Genomic DNA, 21573 nt, shown 5'->3' with positions numbered 1-21573 from the left:
ATATAGTTTGTTGTGATAGATTAACATTAACATGAAAAATATTGAAGTACAATTGGGTGTCCCACTCACGGGACAGTTAACGGGTTTTAAACATCTGCAGGAAGTAGTAAGGTTAAGCCTGAACCCGGACCTTTAGGTTAGGGATGTAACGATATTTCGCAATACACCATAATACCTGTCCAATATCGATTCTGAATCGCAAACACAGTATTTGAGTCGTTTATAATATGCATTTGAAAAAGCAACACCCGTCAAACATAATAATTATAAATATTCTTTATTATCATTAAAAAACACCCTAAAATGTTTGAACGATGTAATTATGTTTAAACATTTCCTGGAGCTTCTGTGTAATGGTACTTTTTCTGCGGCGCATATTGAGTTTCTGCACAGGAACGCCCTCTGGCTTTTGGATGTAGCGACATTTTACCATAATTCATTGAGAAGTATCGTTACACCCCTAGCTATTATGAACCTTAATTACAGTTTATAAGCAGTGGTGGACGAATTACACAAATCGTGTACTTGAGTAAAAGTAAAGATACCCAGGGTAAAATATTACTCAAGTAAAAGTAGAAGTACTTGCTTAAAATTTTTACTTGAGTAAAAGTACAAAAGTATCTGCCTCAAAATGTACTTAAGTACAAAAGTACTGTGATTTATTATGGCCGTATCATTTTTGTCACAAAATTCAAATTATGTGAAATAACTCTCTTGGCTAACCAATCAATTAATAGAAGGACATTAATAAATCAGACACTGATGTCTATTAAAATTATCATAAGCCTAAAACCTTAAAAACAAAAAATTTCCTTTAGCATCAAATGAAATAACAGGATTTGATAGCAGTAAGTCTCATTTCAAGATTTATTTGTTAAATAATTTATCAGTTTAAGTGTAATAAAAACTTGACTTAAGCACAGGTTCACAATAGTTTTCAAAACATTAAATACATAACATTATATAGAAATCAGTCTCCCTTTCTTTGACAAATAAAACAAGCCTTACAGAATATAATTTCAGAAACGTTTTATGTGCTTAAGCATGTCATATGTATATTGTAATACATAATTAAATGTATATATTTTGGAAGCAAAACTTTTGAAAATATTAATAACAATCTCAGTTAATAGGGAGCACTCAATCCACCTGCCTGTTTAAGCATCATACACTGCATGGCTAGTCAAAATGTCATTTATATTTTACAACAGTGTTGATAGTGATGAATTGTCATTTCAAAATAACAGAGCACTGAGCTTCAAATACAATGAACTTAAGTGAAACAGCTAACTATACGGCTAAAAATAGCTTCAGCCTGCATAGCTTAAAGTTCATTCATGATAACGTCGTATATATTTTATCAACACAACAGTTTTCTGCAAGCTACTGTTAAGATTGCTCATTTAAAAATATAACCAGAATAAAAATGGCTTACCTCTACGCGTTTCCTTAGATTTGAAAGAGTATTCTTTTAAAACGAAATAGCACAGTTTCAAGGCAGGCAGAGAAGACACTAAGGACTCGTTCTTTTATTCAAGGACTTAAAAAAACGCGCGTAAATAAGGCCATTGTTGTTGTTATCTCCTCCGTTGTTTTTGAATGCAGTTTCATTCTCCAAACGATGCATTGGCTGGCTGCACTCGCGTGACTCGCGTAGCTTACGTGAAACAGTGCGGCAACCAAAACAAGTTCGAAACTAAGCGCATGCTGTACCCTGATTGGTGGTTTGACGCATCACGTGTGCATCTTAGTTTTTTTGTGCAGCTTTAGTTTGCCCAGTTATGTTTTTTATCCAATGATAAATAAAAAGGAACGACCGATTTTTTAAAATGTATTGGAGTAAAAAGTAAGATATTTGACTTTAAAATGTAGTAAAGTAAAAGTAAAAGTCTCCCAAAATAAAAGTACTTGAGTAAAGTACAGATACGCGAAAAAACTACTTAAGTACAGTAACGAATTACATTTACTTCATTACTGTCCACCACTGTTTATAAGGGAAATCACAAACATATATAAATAAGCATGGAGTTATGACTTAAAGTATTGAATGAGTTCAGTTCTTATTGGCTTATTGGATTATTGACTTATAGGAAAACACCACAGTTTTTCATGATGTTACTGCACGCTGATGTCGAACTAAGTGCCCTTCCATTATACAACATAGTTCTCATTTTTATCCACTTAAAAAATTGCCATGCTTTATTTTGTGCCACCATACTTACTTGTGTAACTACTCATGTAACAGTCTTTATAAAGGGAAAACATAAAAGGTTTTGGTGGCTTCTAAATTCATCCCTGTTTGGATCCTAAGGAATGTATGGGGCTAGGCTAAATGCTAACACATTCACGACCCGCTGTACAAAGATGAAGTGCACGCATTGAAAAAAGATAAGCATGTATTAATCAGTCTAAGTTGAAGTAAGAACATGGTAAAATATTGAAAAACGGTGGTGTTTTCCTTTAAACAACAGCGTATAAATGTCTATTCAATTTTCTTTTAGATATTCTGTGAATTATTGCTTATCAAGTGTGTATTGAATTCTGAGATAAACTTCAAAGTTAACTTCAAGGAAAGATAGTGAGTTTGACATTAGTTTCCCCATTGCAGTCTTTGAGTGGGTTCGTATCTACTCACCTTCACAGCCATGATGACTCCACTCGGGATGTGTTTCATCTTGTCCACCACTCCATATGCTCCCCTGCCCAACTCTCCAATCTGCTCCAAATCATCTGCCTTCACCACAAAGTTCTGCTCAGATATACAAACAAAAGAATTTAAGGTATTTCATTGAGCGACGATATTCTGATTACCAATGAATGTCAGATAATGAACAAACATGCAGACGGCCAATCATAGACGAAAACCAAAATTCCAAACAGATAGTCTGGAAGATCTCTAATGGAAAAAGAGATGGCACAGTTCTGTGAAAATTGATGTATGAAGGTATACAGGATGGAAAAGCCATTCCTTCATTATTCCTGGAAATAATGTCTTCATATCCTCGTGTCTGCTTGCTAATCGCCAGCAATCACAACAAAATCCTCATAGCTCGGAGCCACGAAACGCAGATCCTTGCAAACATGCCAGCCTTACTTTATCATAAATACAACCACAGATAATGTATCTTTGTGTTAGGTTGCAAGACAAAAAGCCTCCATCTTTGCCAATGGAAAATTCCACTTATTTGATGAGTTTAAAATAAATATTTTTACAGCCCGAGAGGCAGTAAAGTGCATTCCAAGGTACCTACAATCAGTTGCATTCAACAGGGCAGTAATGTGCATCGGGCCGTTCTTTACGACACGCAGGTCCGAGCCGAGCTTACATCACCATACGATTACGAAGTAATGCAAAATATGACATTTGAAAAGATGTGACACGCAATCATTTGATATAGCCTTAACACGCGAATGCAAATGGCTAGCCGCAACGCTTTGAAATTTGGTGATAAACATGGATGCTGTTAGTGTAAAATATAGACGAGAAACTGCTGCGTTTGAATTGAAAGCCTGCAGCGACAAACGTTGTGAATTATTAAAATCGCTTCCAGGAATTTCCTATTATTTTGCATAACAGCTATAAATAACGCAATGTTAACAAAAACTGAGATTGAAATGTATCGTTTTATATTATACGTTACAGATACTCAAGATTTTCATGTTTAAGCAGCACGTTTTCAGAAACATTTTTGATATATTTATAACCATTAAACATACAAACATGTGCATTATGAGTAACTTAGTAATATTTAGGGATAAACCAATATATTACAGAGGCCATTATTTGTTTTTTTTATCCAACTGGCCATACAGCTTTCTTAAGGGCTCGTTATAGTCGTGCGTAGGTCCTACGGCGTAGCAGCGCCGGCGTAGGTTCCGCGTCGGTTTTCATTTATACTTTTGCGTTGTCGTCCGCATCGACGTGCAAACACACCGCTGGTAGGCAGTATCCACGCGTGTAACCACATTAGCAGCACAAACGTGAAAGAAGAAGAAGCTTAGCAAGTTAACCCACAAACGAAGAAGAAACAGCAACTTGTTGTGTATAATTTGAGAAGACCAGCAATGATGGAAGTAAATAAACAGCGACTTTTGGTGCAGTTTGAGTTAAATCACTCCTCAACTTGCCCCATCTTTGTTTTCACCGTCACAAACGGAAATACCTATGACGCAGTTTTTTTTACCTGACGGGAGGGGTTCTGGTGGACCAATCACATCGCTTGCGGTCTGCATAGATTTGACGCGCTGTTAAATTTTTTGTGAGGTGCGCGTCAGGCTACGCAGACCTACGCACAGGCTACGGATAGCCTACGCACGACTATAAATCGCCCTTTAATATCGGTCTCGGCCATAAAAAAAACATTGTTTTACCACTAATCAGTTCCTTCAGAAAAACGTGATTATGCGATCGCATGATTCAACGCATAATCAGCCAAAGTCCACATATTTATGCGGAGGCCGCATTTTTTCCAATACGCCGCACTTTCGCAGCATGAATTGCAGATTTCTGTGTGCAAAATGTGTGGGGCTTGCATGATTACATAATCCGCATTTTCGTAGCAAAAATCACATATATCTTAGCAAAAAGTTGAAAAATGTTGCATTTACCTCACACAAGCGCAGCCATGTCCCCTTTTGCCATGGGAACGTTATGAAGTGACGTGATAATGTGACGTGAACATCAATGAAAAGCTGCAATTTTTTGCACTTTTTGCAAGTTCCCACAATTTTTGCAAGTTCCCGCAATTTCATCGCATAAATTGCATAAATATCCATTTTTTAAGAAAACGTGCAGCAAGATCAAGGATTTTTGCCCACAACAATCACAAAAAAAACTAAAAAAAAAATCCTATTTTTAAAAAAAATATTTTCCAGACTCTAAGCCGCTCCAGAGTATAAGCCGCATCATTCAAAAATGCGTCATTAAGACGAAATAACATATATAAGTCGCAGTGGATTATATGTCGCATTTATTTAGAAAATTATTTCACAAAATCCAAGCCGAAGAACAGACATTAATCTGGAAAGGCAAGTTATTCAACTAATCAATAGCAGTCAGAACAGCAGGCTGAATAGATGTCTGTACGTTAACCTCTTGAAAAGCACCCCCATTCTGGCCCCAAACCATGAAAATACCTACTTTCACTAAAAGGGCTGTTTTTACTAAACTATTTAGAGTACAAGCATAACTGTGGTATCATTAGATAGAATACACTTTGAGCTTCGTTTTCCATGTTTCAAAATAATTTTAAGATAAAAATTAAAAAAGTTAGAGAGGCTGAAGTACATTGTAATAAAATTTTTTTTGCATAACATCTTTTTTAACACTAAAAATCTTAATGATAAATATATGTGTGGAACCTAGAAATGCAATGATGCCAAAGCCACAAGTCTAAAGAAGTTATGTTTCACGTTTGAAGTCAATAGACCCAAAAATGAGGTTCTTGCAAGAGTTTTTGTAAGACTAGTGCCTTTTCTAAGTGCCAGTCAGCCACAAAATAAAAGTCTTTTGTTTACATGCATACACGTTCGTTCTTTTTATTGTTTATCCTTATGTAAGCGTATGAAATGCAGTTTCCACACCAGGAAATAAAGCTTCACACAAAGATCGTTGAATTCGTTATCTAATTGGCTACACGTTCTGTCTATCAATATTTTCCATGAAGTCATTGGAGGAACCCGCGAGTCAGATGACGTCACGATATTTGACAGCGCTGTTTGGATATTATGTATTATACTCCCGCCTACTTGTACAATCAAGTTTGAGCGCTGGTTTTGAACGCGAGTGTAATCTCATATACAAGTGTTACGATGTAAATAGTCCTCAGATTGTATATTATAATCTATTACAAGACGTGCATCTGAAATCTGATGTAAACAATGGACAATATATCAATATTTCACGGATTATACGCATTTGTGGACAAAAACGGTCATTGGATGTACTTTGTTGGAGAGCTTTTATGGGTTATTCACACATCTGAAACAGACTGGATTCGATTCGCGTTCCTTATACCAGCACAAAGGTAAGGAGTCAGCTTATTTTATGCATGTTGTCATCTGGACTTCTGTAACAAAATACTATATTTATGATGCTAGAGCAATTGTATCTCAAAACGGACACCATACACTGATGCTAAACCTTAGACCTTTTAAACGATGTATAGCAATGTTATTATTATTGTTTGTTTGTACACAGTAGGCTATATATATAGTGTTAGCAGCATTAAAAAAACTGACGTTTTTCCGTGCACGAACTAGTGCGCGTCGAGAGGTTAAAGTAATATTATCAGTTATTTAAACTATAAACCATAGCATACAAAACTTACCTGGAAGGTTGAATAGGCTAAATTAACAGAACAAGCCAACTAGCATGAAGTTCGCATACTCTTCATTCCACACCACTGAATCCATTGAATTACATAAATACTGAAGCAGCATATAGCGGACTCTTGCGACTGTAGACGTAATGATGTCTCGTGCCTCATAAATGTCAAAATTATTCATACTGACTTACAAGGCGCACCTGACTATAAGACGCAGCACCACCCAAGTTATGAAAAAAAAACGCGGCTTATAGACCGAAACATAAGGTACATAAAACTACATTACTGTTAATGAACAAATCTTTTAAATGAAATTTACCATTTATCAATAAACTCAATAACAAGAAATCAATTATATAGATTGATTGTAATCTAAGGCTGGGCAGTATATTGAAATTGGGTAATACATCATTTTTTCCAGAGGGATGCAGGATGAAACAACATCATTATCGGGATGGTCTGATATGACCCCCCTTATCTGCCCCAGGAGCTCTGTGAGAAATGTACAGTGAGGTAAGCACACATAAGCTTTCCAAACAGCTTGTATATTGTGCAGCTGTATATTTTCAAATTGGGAGGAACCCCTGCCGATAGAGGTTTCAATAAAGGTGTTTGATTTGCATGTAAACATTTATTCCACTTTGAAGAAAATACAGAGATATTTATCATCTATTGCCATTCATCTTAAATTACAGAGATATGAATTTGGATCAATACTTCCCAGCCCTACCGTAGAATAAATGTATAATTTTTCCTTTTAACCACGTAGGTTTTTTTAATTAACCATATAAAGAGAAAAGAATGTAAAAATAAAAAACTAAGGTGCAGGTAAAACACAAAGCATATGTCGCCGACACATGAAATGACACAGAGTAAGTAATACAAGCTTTTTCTTCAGTCAGTCTAATTAAAAAATGAATGAATGGATGAATGATAAGCTGTACCTTTTCTCCAATGGTAACGTAGGCTTTAGAGTCCAGGTCTCTTGGGGGTCTGTGTGATAGAGAAATCCCATTGAGCATTCACATCTGACGGGTTCCAGCTTTAATTACTAAATCTATTCTACCTACAAACCCGGAGTGAATCTTTTACTTTTAAACACACTTCATGAATAAAAAAAGCACTTTCAGTAAAATTATGCTAAAAGCTAAAATCTTACGTGGGTGCAGGCTGGGGTTTCTCAAACGCCTCTTTTGGAAGCTTGAGTGGGGGCTTCTTTTTACCTGTGAAGAGGAGAGGAAATCATTGTTACATCAAAGTCTGCAGAGATGTTTTGGTTTACATTTTGGTTATGAAGAAGATGCATATAAAAGTAAAAGGCTTGATAAAAAAATCAAAAAGGCAGAATTCCTAGGAAAACTATCCTATCAGATCCTGGCACTCACGTTCAGACAGCGGCTCCAGATCCTGGCCGAGCAAAAGCGAAAGAGTAAGAGAGTGCACGTGTGTGAGAGGGACGCGAGGCGGCAGGGTCAGGTGCATTCTCTCTGTCTGGAACGGAGCAGAGATGCCCCGCCAGGCGCTAATGCTGCGGGCGTGACCCATCTTGACTGACACCTGAGTGGGGCAATCCGCATACCTGACGCCATGCGAGAAGCATGCATCATAGCCACGCCCACCTGACAACCAGATGCACTCTGCTAAACGCAAACAATGGGAACAACTTGTGCTGAAAGACTGTGTGTGTGTGCAACATATGCAAGGAATTACGACTGAGGGTAAGAGCCACAGAATGTGCTGGAGGCATTTAGCATTCGCAGGGATGAAATGAAGAACCATTTTAAAGAACTGATTTATTAAAATGACAAGACCATCTTACTGGATGTCATTGCGCTGGTGCTGCAAACAATGATTATGTTTACCAATAATGCGATTACATTCGATAATCAGAGTAAGGACTTACTCGCAGTGGACTGGAGCTAACTTTTTCACTCCTGTTTACATGCAGTTTTTATTTTCTGATTATTCAAACAAAACCCAATGCAGAGCACAAATGATATCACATATACTGCCCACCGTTTTAAAGGGGACATATCATGAAAATCTGATGTTTTAGTGCTCTAAGTGGGTTAGAAAATGTGAAAAAGAACAACTCAGTAACTTAGTTTTGGTAAACCATTCTCCGCAAGCGTGTATAAAAATAGGTCATTGAAATTTGGCTCTCCTTGTGATGTCAGGATGAGATAATACCGCCCCTTAATCTGCACTGTCCAACCACGGCACTGCCATTTAGTGCAGAGATCAACTCATTTGCATTTAAAAGGACAAACCCAAAACGGCAAATTTTTGCTCACACCTACAAAATGGCAATTTTAAAAGTTATAATAAATTATCTGTGGGGGATTTTGAAGTAAAACTTACACACTCTGGGGACAACAAATAATTATTTGAACTCTTAAAAAAGTCTTGTGAAATATTACTTACTAAGCCTTTAATATTATTTATGTTAAATGACAAACGCGTTCTTATGGACACATTTCGTTATTCGGTGCCACGATGAAGACAGAAATATTATGACAGTGCCTGTAACGGTTTTACTGTATATCCTGCTGTCGCGTTATTTGAGCCGTTTTTGGATGATGGCAGACTGCTGACATCTGTGTTGACAGAAAACTTCCTAATGTAAAGTTTAAAATGAATTCGCGCTTAACGTTCGTGACAAAAACACGTGCGCAATTCAGTTAGATTAAAGTGTTTACATGGATGCATACTGCGATTAAAAACGGCGTACGCCACCTGTTCTATATAGGATTATGTTTCATGCGATTATGAGCTTAATCACATTATTTTTATTGAAGTATTGTGTTTACATGAGGTAAAGTATAAATTGCAATAAAATCCCATTATAATCACATTTTTTGAATGGTTTGGTTTAAATAGCGAAAGCATAACTGTATGAGCAATAGGGGTGTAACAATACATCGATATGGATCGATGCATCGATGAAATGTCTAATGACACAATCTCTCATTAGACACATGTAAAATATCGATATGATGTACCTTTATTTTGACACTCTCCATATGTCCACGTAACGTCCATGTGCTACCAAAGCATGTATTTTAATTTACTGACAATGCTGTCCGGTCTGTGCAGGGCTACCTAACAATTAGTCACGACTATATGCAGAATATATGTGAGGTTAACTGTCTGTGTATAGACGGTTTCATCGGACGCACGTTTGCTGACACGATACATGTCTGGATCCGAACTTTACTTCCGGTTTCGTTTTTTTAAAGGTCTGACTAGTTGCTAAACTGATCTCTTGAACAAATGCCTCGTCGAAAATAACAAATGTTTTGGTTTCCTATGTAATCTATGTGTTGTTTTTTGCTTTTTATATAAATAAACTACGTTTAAAGAACTTTGTTGTTATTTATTCTTAGCGGAGTTTACCGGAAGTTACGTGCAAACCACGACAGCCGCTTGTTTATGTTGTTACTGCTGAAACCGTCTATAATAATTATGTATATATAAATACATATTTACAAGTGTATAAACAATTTCACATTCATATATAATTAAATGATAATAATAATAATAATATTATTACTATTATTATTATTATTATTATTATTATATAAAAATATATTTTATTATTTACACCCGATTTGCACCCACAATGCAAAGTTCCTTTAAATTTTACCTCTATATCGCCATCTCTGTTTGACGCATAAAATTCCAGATTAATTTACATGCTTATCTTTACATGGGTTACAATGAAATGATGTAAAACTGATTTCGAGCTAAATCTTACCCGATAGCTTAACTTATAAATCATTACTATAAGCTTACTGTTGTAAACTGACCTTTCTGGATTTTTTTACCAAAAGCTATGCATTGCTTTTTTAAGAATCAGCAGGAAGACAAAAAATGTCTCTAATACATGAGTTATAGGACTGAAGCAGTCTGAGTCATTTGCTGAATGAATGGGCAGGAGCGGTTCTTGACTTACTCACTAAACCGCAAGTCATTATTTTCATTTCCAACTTAAAATTAGCCGATACCTGTTACCTGGTTGTGTGTACACAAGGCTCGGAGACTTAAATCAGTGTAATAACTACATATTGTTATATAAACGAAGTCAATACAGACACCCATTCAGAAGAGAGTTTGGTCATTATAAAGAGTTCTTTAGCAATAATAAGGAACAAGTAGCATTGCATTTTTTTTTAATAATAAGGTCTATAGAAATATTGATAAGGAATCATCACGAGACTAAATTTGGTGGAATCAAAGTGATATCAAATTCCCCATGGTTTTCTATAATTCAACAAACATTTAACATCCACACATACAGTTTCTCACTACACAATAATAAAAAAAAATTTGCAAACTAAGGTGTGGCTTCAGAACAATCCTGACTACGCCACACACCCACAGACAGGAAATAAAAACTGAGACACTTCCCATTTTTTCACCATTATACAATAAAGTGCGTCTCATCCTGAGCAGCTACACACATTTACCACAGTAGCGTGAGAAGGTAGATGCATATTATCAACCTTCACCTCTTACCCCGTAGTATGCCTGTTACACTATTGTTACCTGAAAATAAGAGTCGTTCTGAACCCCTCCCGCTTGCATTTACACACACAACAAAGGATACGGAAAGATGACACGCAGAAAACTCACTAAGGACTTCCTATAAAAGTGATGGTACAAAACCACAAAACGATTGAAAAAGCATCACGGGTCAACACTGCCAAAATAACTGCGCCACATTTGGAAAGCACTCCCTAGCAACCAACTCAAGCAGCGTTCTATGTTGAAAGGCCTAATCCTTAAAAATCACACATGCTGACGCATTACTGGCCGACACCCGATAGCCTTCCACATTCTGATCAGATCAGCCATGTGGGATAAAGGCTAGTCTCACCGAGTGGCCCTCCTTGTGACTTTGGTAACTGGGGAATTCATCAAAACTGTTGCATAAGCGTTAAACCGCCACTTCAGTCTCTCCAAATATAACAAGTGCTGAACCGACAGATCGCAGCTATTAGGACTCGGTTATGCGGCTGAATAGTGGATTGTCATTTTCTTAGGCAGAGATGGGTCTCATCCTGTTGAAGCAAAAGCACAGATGTACTGTGCAAACTTAAATTTACATTTATCCAAAATTATTTCGTGCATTTATAAGCTTTACATTTAATCAGCAAGTGTGATTTTGGGATCCATGACCTTTGCAACCTTTATCCAAAGCAGCCTACAGTGCATTCAAGCTATACATCTTATCAATACATATTGTGGACCGAACACATGACTTTTTGACAAAATCAGAATTCATCTGATGTTGAAATACAACATAAAACAGCATGATAATGCATAAAAATGGATAAGTGATGTAATCTCTGAAACATCTTCCTTTTAGGCTGATGATTATTAAGCAACTTTTTTTACAATAGCATGCAACTATGAACCATGCACCATGTGTTAAAGGATTAGTCCATTTTCTTAAAAACAACATCCAGATAATTTACCCACCACCATGTCATCCAAAACTATGTCTTTTTTTTGTTCAGTCTAGAAGAAATTATGTTTTTGAGAAAAAACATTCCAGGATTTTTCTCATTTTAATGGACCCCAACACGTAACAGTTTTAATGCAGTTTAAAATTGCAGTTTCAAAGGGCTCTAAACGGTCTTAAACGATGCAAACGTGTCTTATCTAGCTAAACTATAGCGCTTTTGGGCAAGAAAAATAAAAAATACCCACTTTTAAACCAAAACTTCTCGTCTTCCTCCGGTCCTGTGAAGCGCCAGCGTGACATCACGCAACACGCCATCACATCAAGAGGTCACGGATGACGTATCGAAACTACGCCCCAGTGTTTACAAGGGTGGAGAAAGAGAACATTTCTGACGTTGTTGTATGTCGAATGATATAATTAATGTCTTTGGGTCAGTTGATCGTTTAAAATGGTCCGCAAATGTGCGTTTCATATATGTAACACGTGACCTTTCAACGTCACTACGCAATTACGTAAGGCCGCACTGGATCGTCACACAGCCGGAGGAAGAAGAGAAGTTGCGGTCCAAAAGTGCATATCCCTTATGTTTCTTGCCAAAAATGACAATTGTTTCGCTAGATAAGACCCTTATGCCTCGTTTGGGATCGTTTAGAGTCCTTTGCAGCTGCACATTACGCGTTGGGGTCCACCGAAGTCCACCAAAACGAGAAAAATCCTGAAATGTTTCTCTCAAAAAACACAACCTCCTCCCGACTGAACAAAGAAAGACATCAACATTTTGGATGACATGGATTTTTTTTTTAAATGGACTAATCCTTTAAAGCAAACAGGATCTATTTTGATTCTGCATTGACTTTAATAGAGTTTTGTGGATCACAGGCCATTGAGATTTTCACTGGGGGCGGAGTTAAGCCACAGCAATGACTCTACAACCTGATTTAATAGCTGTCAGTATGAACGTACCTTTAGACTGTGCAGGAGTAAACAGATCGCCTTTAGCTGCCAGGACATGCAGCGGCGTGTCATACATACAGACTGGAGAACGTCTTACCCACCATGCAAATTATCAGCTACCATCAAGAAAAACGCAACATGGACGCATATTTTGTTTGCAAAGAAATTCTTGCCATAAGGCCATTTGCATGGATGAGATAATAAAGGCACCTGAGATTCAACAAAATGGATATCTAAAATAGCAAAATAGTTTGCGGGTAATCGTTTGATTTTGCTTTTGATTTGCTTTTTGATAAAGTGTCCTTGGATTTGCCGTAAAGTTTTGTTTTATTTCCAGAAGTTAGTGCAAACTGTCTTTCAATCTATCAATTCAAAACCATTTTATAAAAACTTTGAGTTGACCTAAAGCATACTACCACAGTAAATTGAAAAATGAAAAAAATATGGGAATGATAAAGATGTGTGTGTAAATAAAACAAGCAAGAAGAAATAGATCAAGAGATTATATAATGCAGCACTAGCAGAAATCAAAAGTATGGTTTAGAATATGTAGCAAGAACATAATGTCAACTTCAATATTTGGACAGCTGGTTTTGAAAATTATAGTATAAAACCTGAAATATAAGTTCTTGTGGCTTTCAATTGCTTTAACACTAAGGACGACTTCAGAACACACACAGCTTTTTTGCTGAGCTCAGCCTTCTAATGGCATTAAAAGTACACAGTGTTCAAATGCATCAAACTGATGGCAAATTTCTGGTCCGATTTAGTACAAATGTGTACAGCGTCCGGCCTCAGGTGACGATTTACCACATAAATGCATGCAGGGACAATGGCGCAGTGTTTACCACTATGGTGTAACATGAACTTTATTGACCCGCTGTTCATGTCTGAGACGTTTAGCTGCAGTTTGTTTGACTGGTGGTCGTCTGCCCAGGGACGAACGTCAACATGTCTGCAGTCCAGAAGAACCAAGAGCCAGTTTTCACCCTTCGCTATCCCACTCACGCGCATTGCCCAGAATTCCAACAATCCCAAGAGTTCTTCAATGGAATTTCAGGGACCCAGAGGAGGGCCGGTGAATGAGAGAGAGAGAGAGAGAGAGAGAGAGAGAGAGAGAGAGAGAGAGAGAGAGAGAGAGATCAAAATAACTTCTCTGTGTGGCCCCTCTGACCACGCTGGCAGTTTGGAAGACACACTACACTTCCAAAGATGGCAGACCCCTCTCTTTATGGCAGCTGGGGGCGCTGCTTTAAGACTAATCCCATCATTGGTTCGGGCCGTTCATCTTTCACTGTCTTTCTACCGACAGGTCTATCCCTCGATGACATGTCATCTTGAGCCGAGACGCATAACAGCCTGCGTTATCGAACAAATACTCTATGCGCCAATAATGACTACAAGCTAAAAACATACTATATTCTATTCATGCTTAATAAGCAACCATAAGTCTGTAATTTTGGGAGGACTCAACTAATAAGTATACACACTACATCTATTTCAAAACATTACTCTTAGAATTATACCCAATGGCAGAAACGTTGGTTTAACCAATGGTATGAAGCTGGACAATCCGACCAATAAAAGACAGAAAACCTTTATTTATTAATTTGTGCAATTGGGTGATTCTCGCGAAATTAGACTTATGAGGTGGCATGAAACATTTTGATAAAAAAGTGAATGCTATCAAAATAAGAAACATACAGTTACAAACATCTCTACATGTACTATTTTGCACATTATATCAAATGGCATCATACAAACAAATTTTGTTGTTTTTTCCACATTTAAAAGGAAAATTGTCATTACCGCAATGTGTCCATGAATGGATTTGGGTTCTTTGACATGGAAATATTTATAATTAAAAAATCTAAAAAAAAAAAAAGAAAAAGCTTCAGTGCCTGTTATACTATAAACATTTACAGTAAAGAAACATGTGGTATTTGGTGATCATTGGTAAATGTAGAGACAATAATAAGGAATATGAATGTGTCCAAGATCAATTTTTCTCATCCTCCGCAACAATTTTTTATCATTGTTTAAGCCCTCAAGAAACTAACATTTAAAAAAATGTTGGAAGGGAAATAATTGACTGTGACACTCAAGATGGCTCCCAGGTAACCATTTCTTATTTTTTCTCTCCAGATAAAAGTTGAAATTTTGTTTGTCATAGTACCTAGACAACTTTTTAGTTCTCATTACCAAACATGAGTTTGTAAATGCATATATTTAATGTAATATCATGTTGCGGTAATGATAATTTTTTATAATGATAATCTAAAAAAATTAAATAATTCTATAAGAAATATTTTTTAAATCCTCTATAAATAATGGTTATAGTAAGTTCAGACCTTAATCTTATATGTGCAAAAAAAAATTGGCTTCAATGATTTTTTAAACATTCTGATGCTGGACACCTTCTGTATCTGGATTTTGTGAGATTCACCCAATTTCTTTTAACACACTACATCTCTATCAAAACATGACATGCATTTAAATAAGCCTTTGTGTTGGTAATATGTTAGTTATCTAAGAAGGGGGAGATGTCAGGAAACCTGTTTGAAAATAGTCGATTTATTTTGAAGTTTTTGTTTACATCATATATGTGTGTGAACTGTGTATAATAATTATTTATAAATAAATATGCACACATGCATATATAATTAAGAAAAAAAATATATATTAAGTATTTATGCTTAAATACAATGTGTATACACATGTAAACATTTCCTATATATACACACATGCATGTGTGTGCATTTATCTATACAAAGTTACTATACACAGTTCACACACATATATGATGTAAACAAAAACAAAAACTATATATTAATCGTGATTAATCGTTATGCATCCCTAATTTTGACACACTATAAAGACTAGATAATAGATGCATCAGTCCCTGGTCAATAATGTTTTTATTCACCTCCAAGCAAAAGAAATTGGGACACATGCTTTAACCCCCGGATGTGTCCCAATTTCATGATGCATGGACCATTGGACAGAATCAGAGCAGAGGGCGGAGTCGACAACCTGTTGACGCTTCATCTCAACTTCCACTTCCATACAACACTGCAGCAGTCAGAATAAGTAAAATATGAAATCTTTTTCTTTTATTCAGCACTTAGCATAATTGCTTGCAAGATGATAACAGTAAAAATGCAAGCATTAGATAAACCACCACTGGTGCGGGTAAATATTAAGCAGACTGTACTTTAAACCAATCCATAATGTGAAGAAAAGCATGCTGAATGTTATGAGCACAATTCTTAATGTCTTCATAAACGCATTGTTTTCCTTCGAGTCAATCTGACTGGAGACCTTGCAAGATTACTTCTGCATATGAGGGAGTTTCAGACAATTGTGCATGTGATACCAAATGCATTTGGATAACAACAGAAAGCAATTTACTGCCCCCTGCAGAAAAAAACGTCCTTCCTCCTGTGCTGTAAATACTAAATGTGTTTGACACGCTCTTCGAAAGCATAATCGAAATTAGGGATGTAAGCTGGGCTTGGTACATAGGGCGATTTGGTACAGTCGATTCTAAATAAAGTAACAAAGCGAGTCTATCTAGAACATCAGAAGTACCAAATACTAACTCAATTTACCACAATAACGTCTGACTGAGATGTCTGCTTTCAAAAGCTCACATGAGCATTTCCATGCACGCTCTATGAAGAGCACCTGTTTATCACGGTAAGGATCTGTAATCGTAAATGGCCAAAATCGAGGTAACAATGCAATTTTGTCGTGTGTGAAAGTAAACAGACGGAAGGGGGAAAATGCATCTCAAAACAGGAGACCTGTGCATTAGGCCAAACAGACCTGTTTAGTAAACAACAACCTTTACAAGGAAGCAAAAAAAACTTGCATTAGTGTTAAACAGAATGTACAACCGTTTACTTAAAGCAGTTGAGAAATGCATGCATTTCACAATAGGGCTCCAGAATATGGGCGCATTTTGAGACCATTTTATACAGTGCTAGCATTTTTACAACCAGTTGTTCATGTACGACCTGCAAATTTGGATTAGCAATATCATAACAATTATGCTGCAGTGCATGTGTAAATTTTATTGTTGCACGCTCGGGTGATTCTCGCGAAATTAGACTTATGAGGTGTCATGAAACATTTTGATAAAAAAGTAAATGCAAAGTAAGAGTATCATAATAAGAAGCATACACTTACAAATATTTCTTTGTGTACTATTTTGCACATTTCTAATGACATCCTACTAACCAATTTTGTATTTTTTTCCACATTTTAGGGGGAAATATTCATTACCGCAACGTGTCCATGACTGGATTTCGGTTCTTTGACATGGAAATATTTATAATAAAAAAAATTTAAAAAATAAAAAGCTTCAGTGCATGATATACTATAAACATTTACAGTAAAGAAACATGTGGTATTTGGTGATCATTGGTAAATGTAGAGACAATAATAAGGATAATGAATGTGTCCAAGAAAAATGTTCTCATCCTCCGCAACAATTTTCAATCATTGTTTAAGCCCTCAAGGAACTAACATTTTCAAAAAAAAAATGTTGGAAGGGACATAATTGACTGTGACACTGAAGATGGCTACCAGGTAAGCTGTTCTTATTTTTTCTCTCCAGATAAAAGTTGAAATTTTGTATGTCATAGTACCTACACAACTTTTTAGTTCTCATTACCGAAACATGAGTTTGTAAATGCATATATTTAATGTAATATCATGTTGCGGTAATGATACTTTCTGATAATTATAATCTAAAAAATTTAAATAATTCTATAGGAAATAAATTCTCTAAAAATATATTAAGTTCAGACCTTAATCTTATATGTGCAAAAAAAAAGTCTTTAATGGCTTTTTAAAAGAAATCTGATCCTGGACACCTTTTAAGTCCGGATTTCATGAGAATCACCCGCTCCAGTCCTAACATGCAACGCGATGCGCCTTTACATCCCATCAAACAGAGTACACAACGTATGTATGTCTATTGCGGACATTGCATCATCATGCCGAAAGTTTATTATTTGCATGCGTTTTCAAGTTTTGACAGTTTAAACTTTCATTTCACTTCCAGCTAATCCTGTCCACAAACACCCGTCGTGCACACAGACACCTAAGCCTGTCATTCAGCACGAATACAGAGAAAACATCTCTTTGCTGAACTTCATAAGAATCAGTGTACATTTAACGATGACGTTACCAAAGACAGAAGAATCACAGCTTGAAGAATCGGAATCGTAGTTGGTATCGGCTAAAAAAATTTTTGCAAATTTTTGTCATGTGTAATAATCAACGTCTGATGTGTTACATTGCAACTGTGCCCCTGATGCAAACAACACACGTGTCTGTAAAGGTGTGAACCAAGTGGCCCATACAATCAAATGATCGATATGCAGGACAGACCTGCTCTCGTCTTTTGTAAGGTCTCCATAGCCTGATCAAATCGGCCGCAAAAATCCTGATCGGAGCATCCTTAATACTTATAAAAGAAAATTATATTAAATTTCATTTCATTTGTTTGGTTTCAACAATGGGTCCAATGCACTGCCTTTGGTTTTGCTTGCTGAAATTGCTGTTATGACAACCCTAATCCCAAAAAAACTAACGCCTGCCCTTTGTGGAAAAGTGATACTGTGGGTAATACTATGGTAAGAGACACCCTGGCTGTCTTTGAGAAAAAAAAAAACTCTAAAAGTAGTCAATTATTCAGAAGTCTGCAATAAGATGGATCAATGTCAGAATGCAGTTCCTGCGACCAAGCAAAGCTCATGTCCCACGGAAGAGAGAGAGAGAGAGAGAGAGAGACAAAGAGAGAAAGAAACGGAAAATAAAAAGACAGTAGACGCGAGCCTCCCTATGAGCCAATAGAGTCATCAGAATAGTCACACCCAAACAATTCAATAGAAGGACACTCCCATGGTTGCCCCATTAAACACAGGTTAGTCGCATATGAAAATGCATGCATTGCTTTTACTAGCCACAGAGACTAAGGTGCACGCCTGTTAACCTGTAGTCTTGCATTTGCATGCAAGCATCCAGTGTGAATCCAATGCCCTGATTTTCAGCATTCAAGCACATGCATGCACTAACATGAACGAGGAGCATGCTTGTCCTCTTCATGCATGCAGCCAAAAGGTGAAAGGTCAGGATCAGATGCACAAAGCTTAAAAACAATTCTACTGCTATTGCATCAAAAACACTGCAAGGCTGAATGGTCACCAACAATCGCGCCATCCGCACTGGGGATTTAGCATCTCTGCGACCGAAGCTTATGGCTCGTATTTGCATGACAAACGTAACAATCGCGTGTGGCAGCAGCACGCTGCAAAACAGCAGGACCGGCTGCAGGGGGAAAGGCATGGCAATGTGTGCACCGCTGGGTCAAGAGGGGGGCACACTATGTAACACCGCCCATTCTCAGCAGTAGTGCAAGCTCAGTAAATCAGTGGCTAATATGCACAAGATAGACCCCTACTGACAGGGGGGGGGGGTATTTCCAAGAGATCACTTCCAGGCCAGGAAAACAGTTGCCAAGACTTAAACATCTACTTGCGTTTCCTCACAGTACACACTGTACTCAAAACAGTCCTGCAGTCGCACTTTCACTTGGCATAAAGAGCTTTGCACATTTAAGATACTTTCACAGTGAAAACACATTTGTGCTTTCGAATGATAACAAAAAGTGTGCATTTGCATGGCCAAGAAATTAAGTAACTTAAACCTAAAATAACAGGTACTTCTCGATTAAAAACTTGCATGAAATATAATGCATGCAGAATTGCATGCTTTCAAGGAGGAGAGTAATGCATCATTTTTATCGTTGCAGTTTGGCTGCTTTTACTGCACAAGAGGAGGTCCTTCTTAACGTCTTCGTCACAATCCACTACCTAGAACTTCCCTCCCTGCACAGGTAAAGCCGTGTTTGTTTGCACGACAGAGGGGTGGGTTCATAGGGATTTAGTTCATCAGGTGTGTCACTGTTGCACAACAACGCCATTACTGCTTATTCAACGCTAAAAAATCACCTCATTATGGTGTCAGACATTCTTGAACCACGCCTACTAATGCACGATTCACAAGCCTTGTGTGTTTCGAATTAAAACGTTTTTGCATTGCAACCAGGGATCAGACACCGGCCCTGCAAAATCAGCACCAACAGTTGACCTTTACATTGATTTGGACTCGTGCATGCATGCAAGCCACTTTGGCCAAAGGTGTGAGAAACTTAACATACAGACTCTATACAGTGCTCCTATGTAAAGCAGTGTAGCCATGGAGTCTAATTCCAGCATTGCTGCTTTAAAAGGTAGCCTACTAAACAGGTTAGCAGTAATCTTGCATGCACAGGGTGTGGGGCAAGCACCAGCTGTCTTTTGCAGCTTTTGGCTTGAGATTGCATGTTTCTTCATTGTGCATGGAGACTTGCACATTTGAACCCCGTGTGCAGCGGCAGACGCTCGCAACAAAACTATATTTAGCTCTTTATTTTTGCAGCGTCCACCTATGCATTACTGCTGGAACAAAGCTTGCTTGCATGACAGAGCATCCCAATTATTTTCCATTACGCCCATCGGCGGGGACACAACGGGCAACTCATAAAAATCGTCTGAAGTTCGTCGTCGTCGTTTATTTTTTCTGTGCGCAACCTGGTTGTCAGGTCCCAGTTTACCTATCGGACCTGCAGCCGTCGGCCAAAGTTTAGCGTTATTTAATGCACCTCGCGTGCAACGACGTCAGAGGTCCCGCACGCGAGTTTAAATCGTCGGATCGCGACCGAAACCCGCGTGACGTCACAATCGAACCCCTTTCCCGACAGAAAATCGCCTTGCGCGCGCGTTATTAAGTGGGGCGCGGGCGACGCTGCCGTTGCACAATCGCTCGCATTGCTGGCTAGGCAGTTCCTCAACGCGGAAAGAAGGCGTATCTTTTTAATAATCCTGGCAGAACGAGAATGCAAATAGCGAGTAAGGGGTGAATCGCCACCCCAGAAACTCTGCAAAAAACGGGCAGATGATTAAAACAGGAAATGCAAGTGACCCTCGCGAGCCATCAAACTTTTAAGATGCATCGTGCACTTTGCATGCCGTGCAACGCTGGCTGCATTTCCGAGGTTTTGCACGGATCAAATAAAAAGTACTTACCTGGTTTTTGCGCAGACATCTCCCCTTTTGGATTGGGGGAAGGGGAAGCACAAAAGACTTTGCCTTCCTTGTCGCTCCCTCCCTCCATCTATCCCTCGCGGCGAGGCTTCGAGCGGGCTTGCTTTGCAACAAAGGTGCAAAATACAAGCCCCGATCTTCATGCACTAGGACGCTTTGGCCGTCGGGTGAGCTCTTCTCCGTGCAAACGACTGAATTTCAATTGCACGCTTCGCAAAGCGCGACTGGGAGATTTCTGCAAGCGCTCTGCAAAAGAAACCTCGGCAGGCACTTTACATGATGGGCCAAGGCTAGCAGCTGAGAGCTCCTAACTTGGATCGGCGCGAGCCCCTGCTAACACGCGTTCTTCCTGCCTGGCGCAAGGGATCATGGGTTTGGTAGTTTCACGTAAATGGTACGCGTCGGTAAAACAGGAGGAGCCGCTGTGTATTCATACAGGCAACAACAGTGTGTATGGTAGGTAAGTTGTGTAAGGGAGGTTAACTACTTTACTTACAGTAGCCTACTTTATTACTGAAGTATTATTATTTAGTAGACTAGTTATTTGAATAATTTGTATTCAAAGTAGGCTAATGCTAAATTGAAACTTTAAAGTGATAGTTCACCCAAAAATGAAAATTCTGTCATCATTTAGCTACTCACCCTCAAGTTGTTTAAAGAAAAATAT

General features: G+C 37.9%; 1 protein-coding gene across 2 annotated transcripts in view; it reads right to left on the bottom strand.

The window, feature by feature from the left end:
* Nucleotides 1-21294, bottom strand: part of map2k6 (mitogen-activated protein kinase kinase 6) — a 35462-nt gene extending 14168 nt beyond the window's left edge. Inside the window, exons 1-4 of one of the 2 annotated variants that reach the window (XM_055175109.2) lie at nucleotides 20889-21294; nucleotides 7486-7549; nucleotides 7271-7319; nucleotides 2636-2749 (exon numbers count right to left, since the gene is read on the bottom strand). In XM_055175109.2, the coding sequence (XP_055031084.2) occupies nucleotides 2636-2749; nucleotides 7271-7319; nucleotides 7486-7549; nucleotides 20889-20976 (315 nt within the window). In that variant the 5' untranslated portion in view covers nucleotides 20977-21294. Of the gene's footprint in view, nucleotides 1-2635; nucleotides 2750-7270; nucleotides 7320-7485; nucleotides 7550-7711; nucleotides 7887-20888 lie in introns of those variants that run through there. The other variant, XM_055175108.2, reaches the window with a different exon arrangement.
* Nucleotides 21295-21573: the final 279 nt, after the last annotated feature.

Source organism: Misgurnus anguillicaudatus, chromosome 4 (assembly GCF_027580225.2).
Source record: "Misgurnus anguillicaudatus chromosome 4, ASM2758022v2, whole genome shotgun sequence".
In the NCBI taxonomy this organism is placed as follows: domain Eukaryota; kingdom Metazoa; phylum Chordata; class Actinopteri; order Cypriniformes; family Cobitidae; genus Misgurnus; species Misgurnus anguillicaudatus.
Note: the sequence above shows the minus strand (reverse complement) of the source record. Positions and strands in the feature narration are given on the sequence as shown.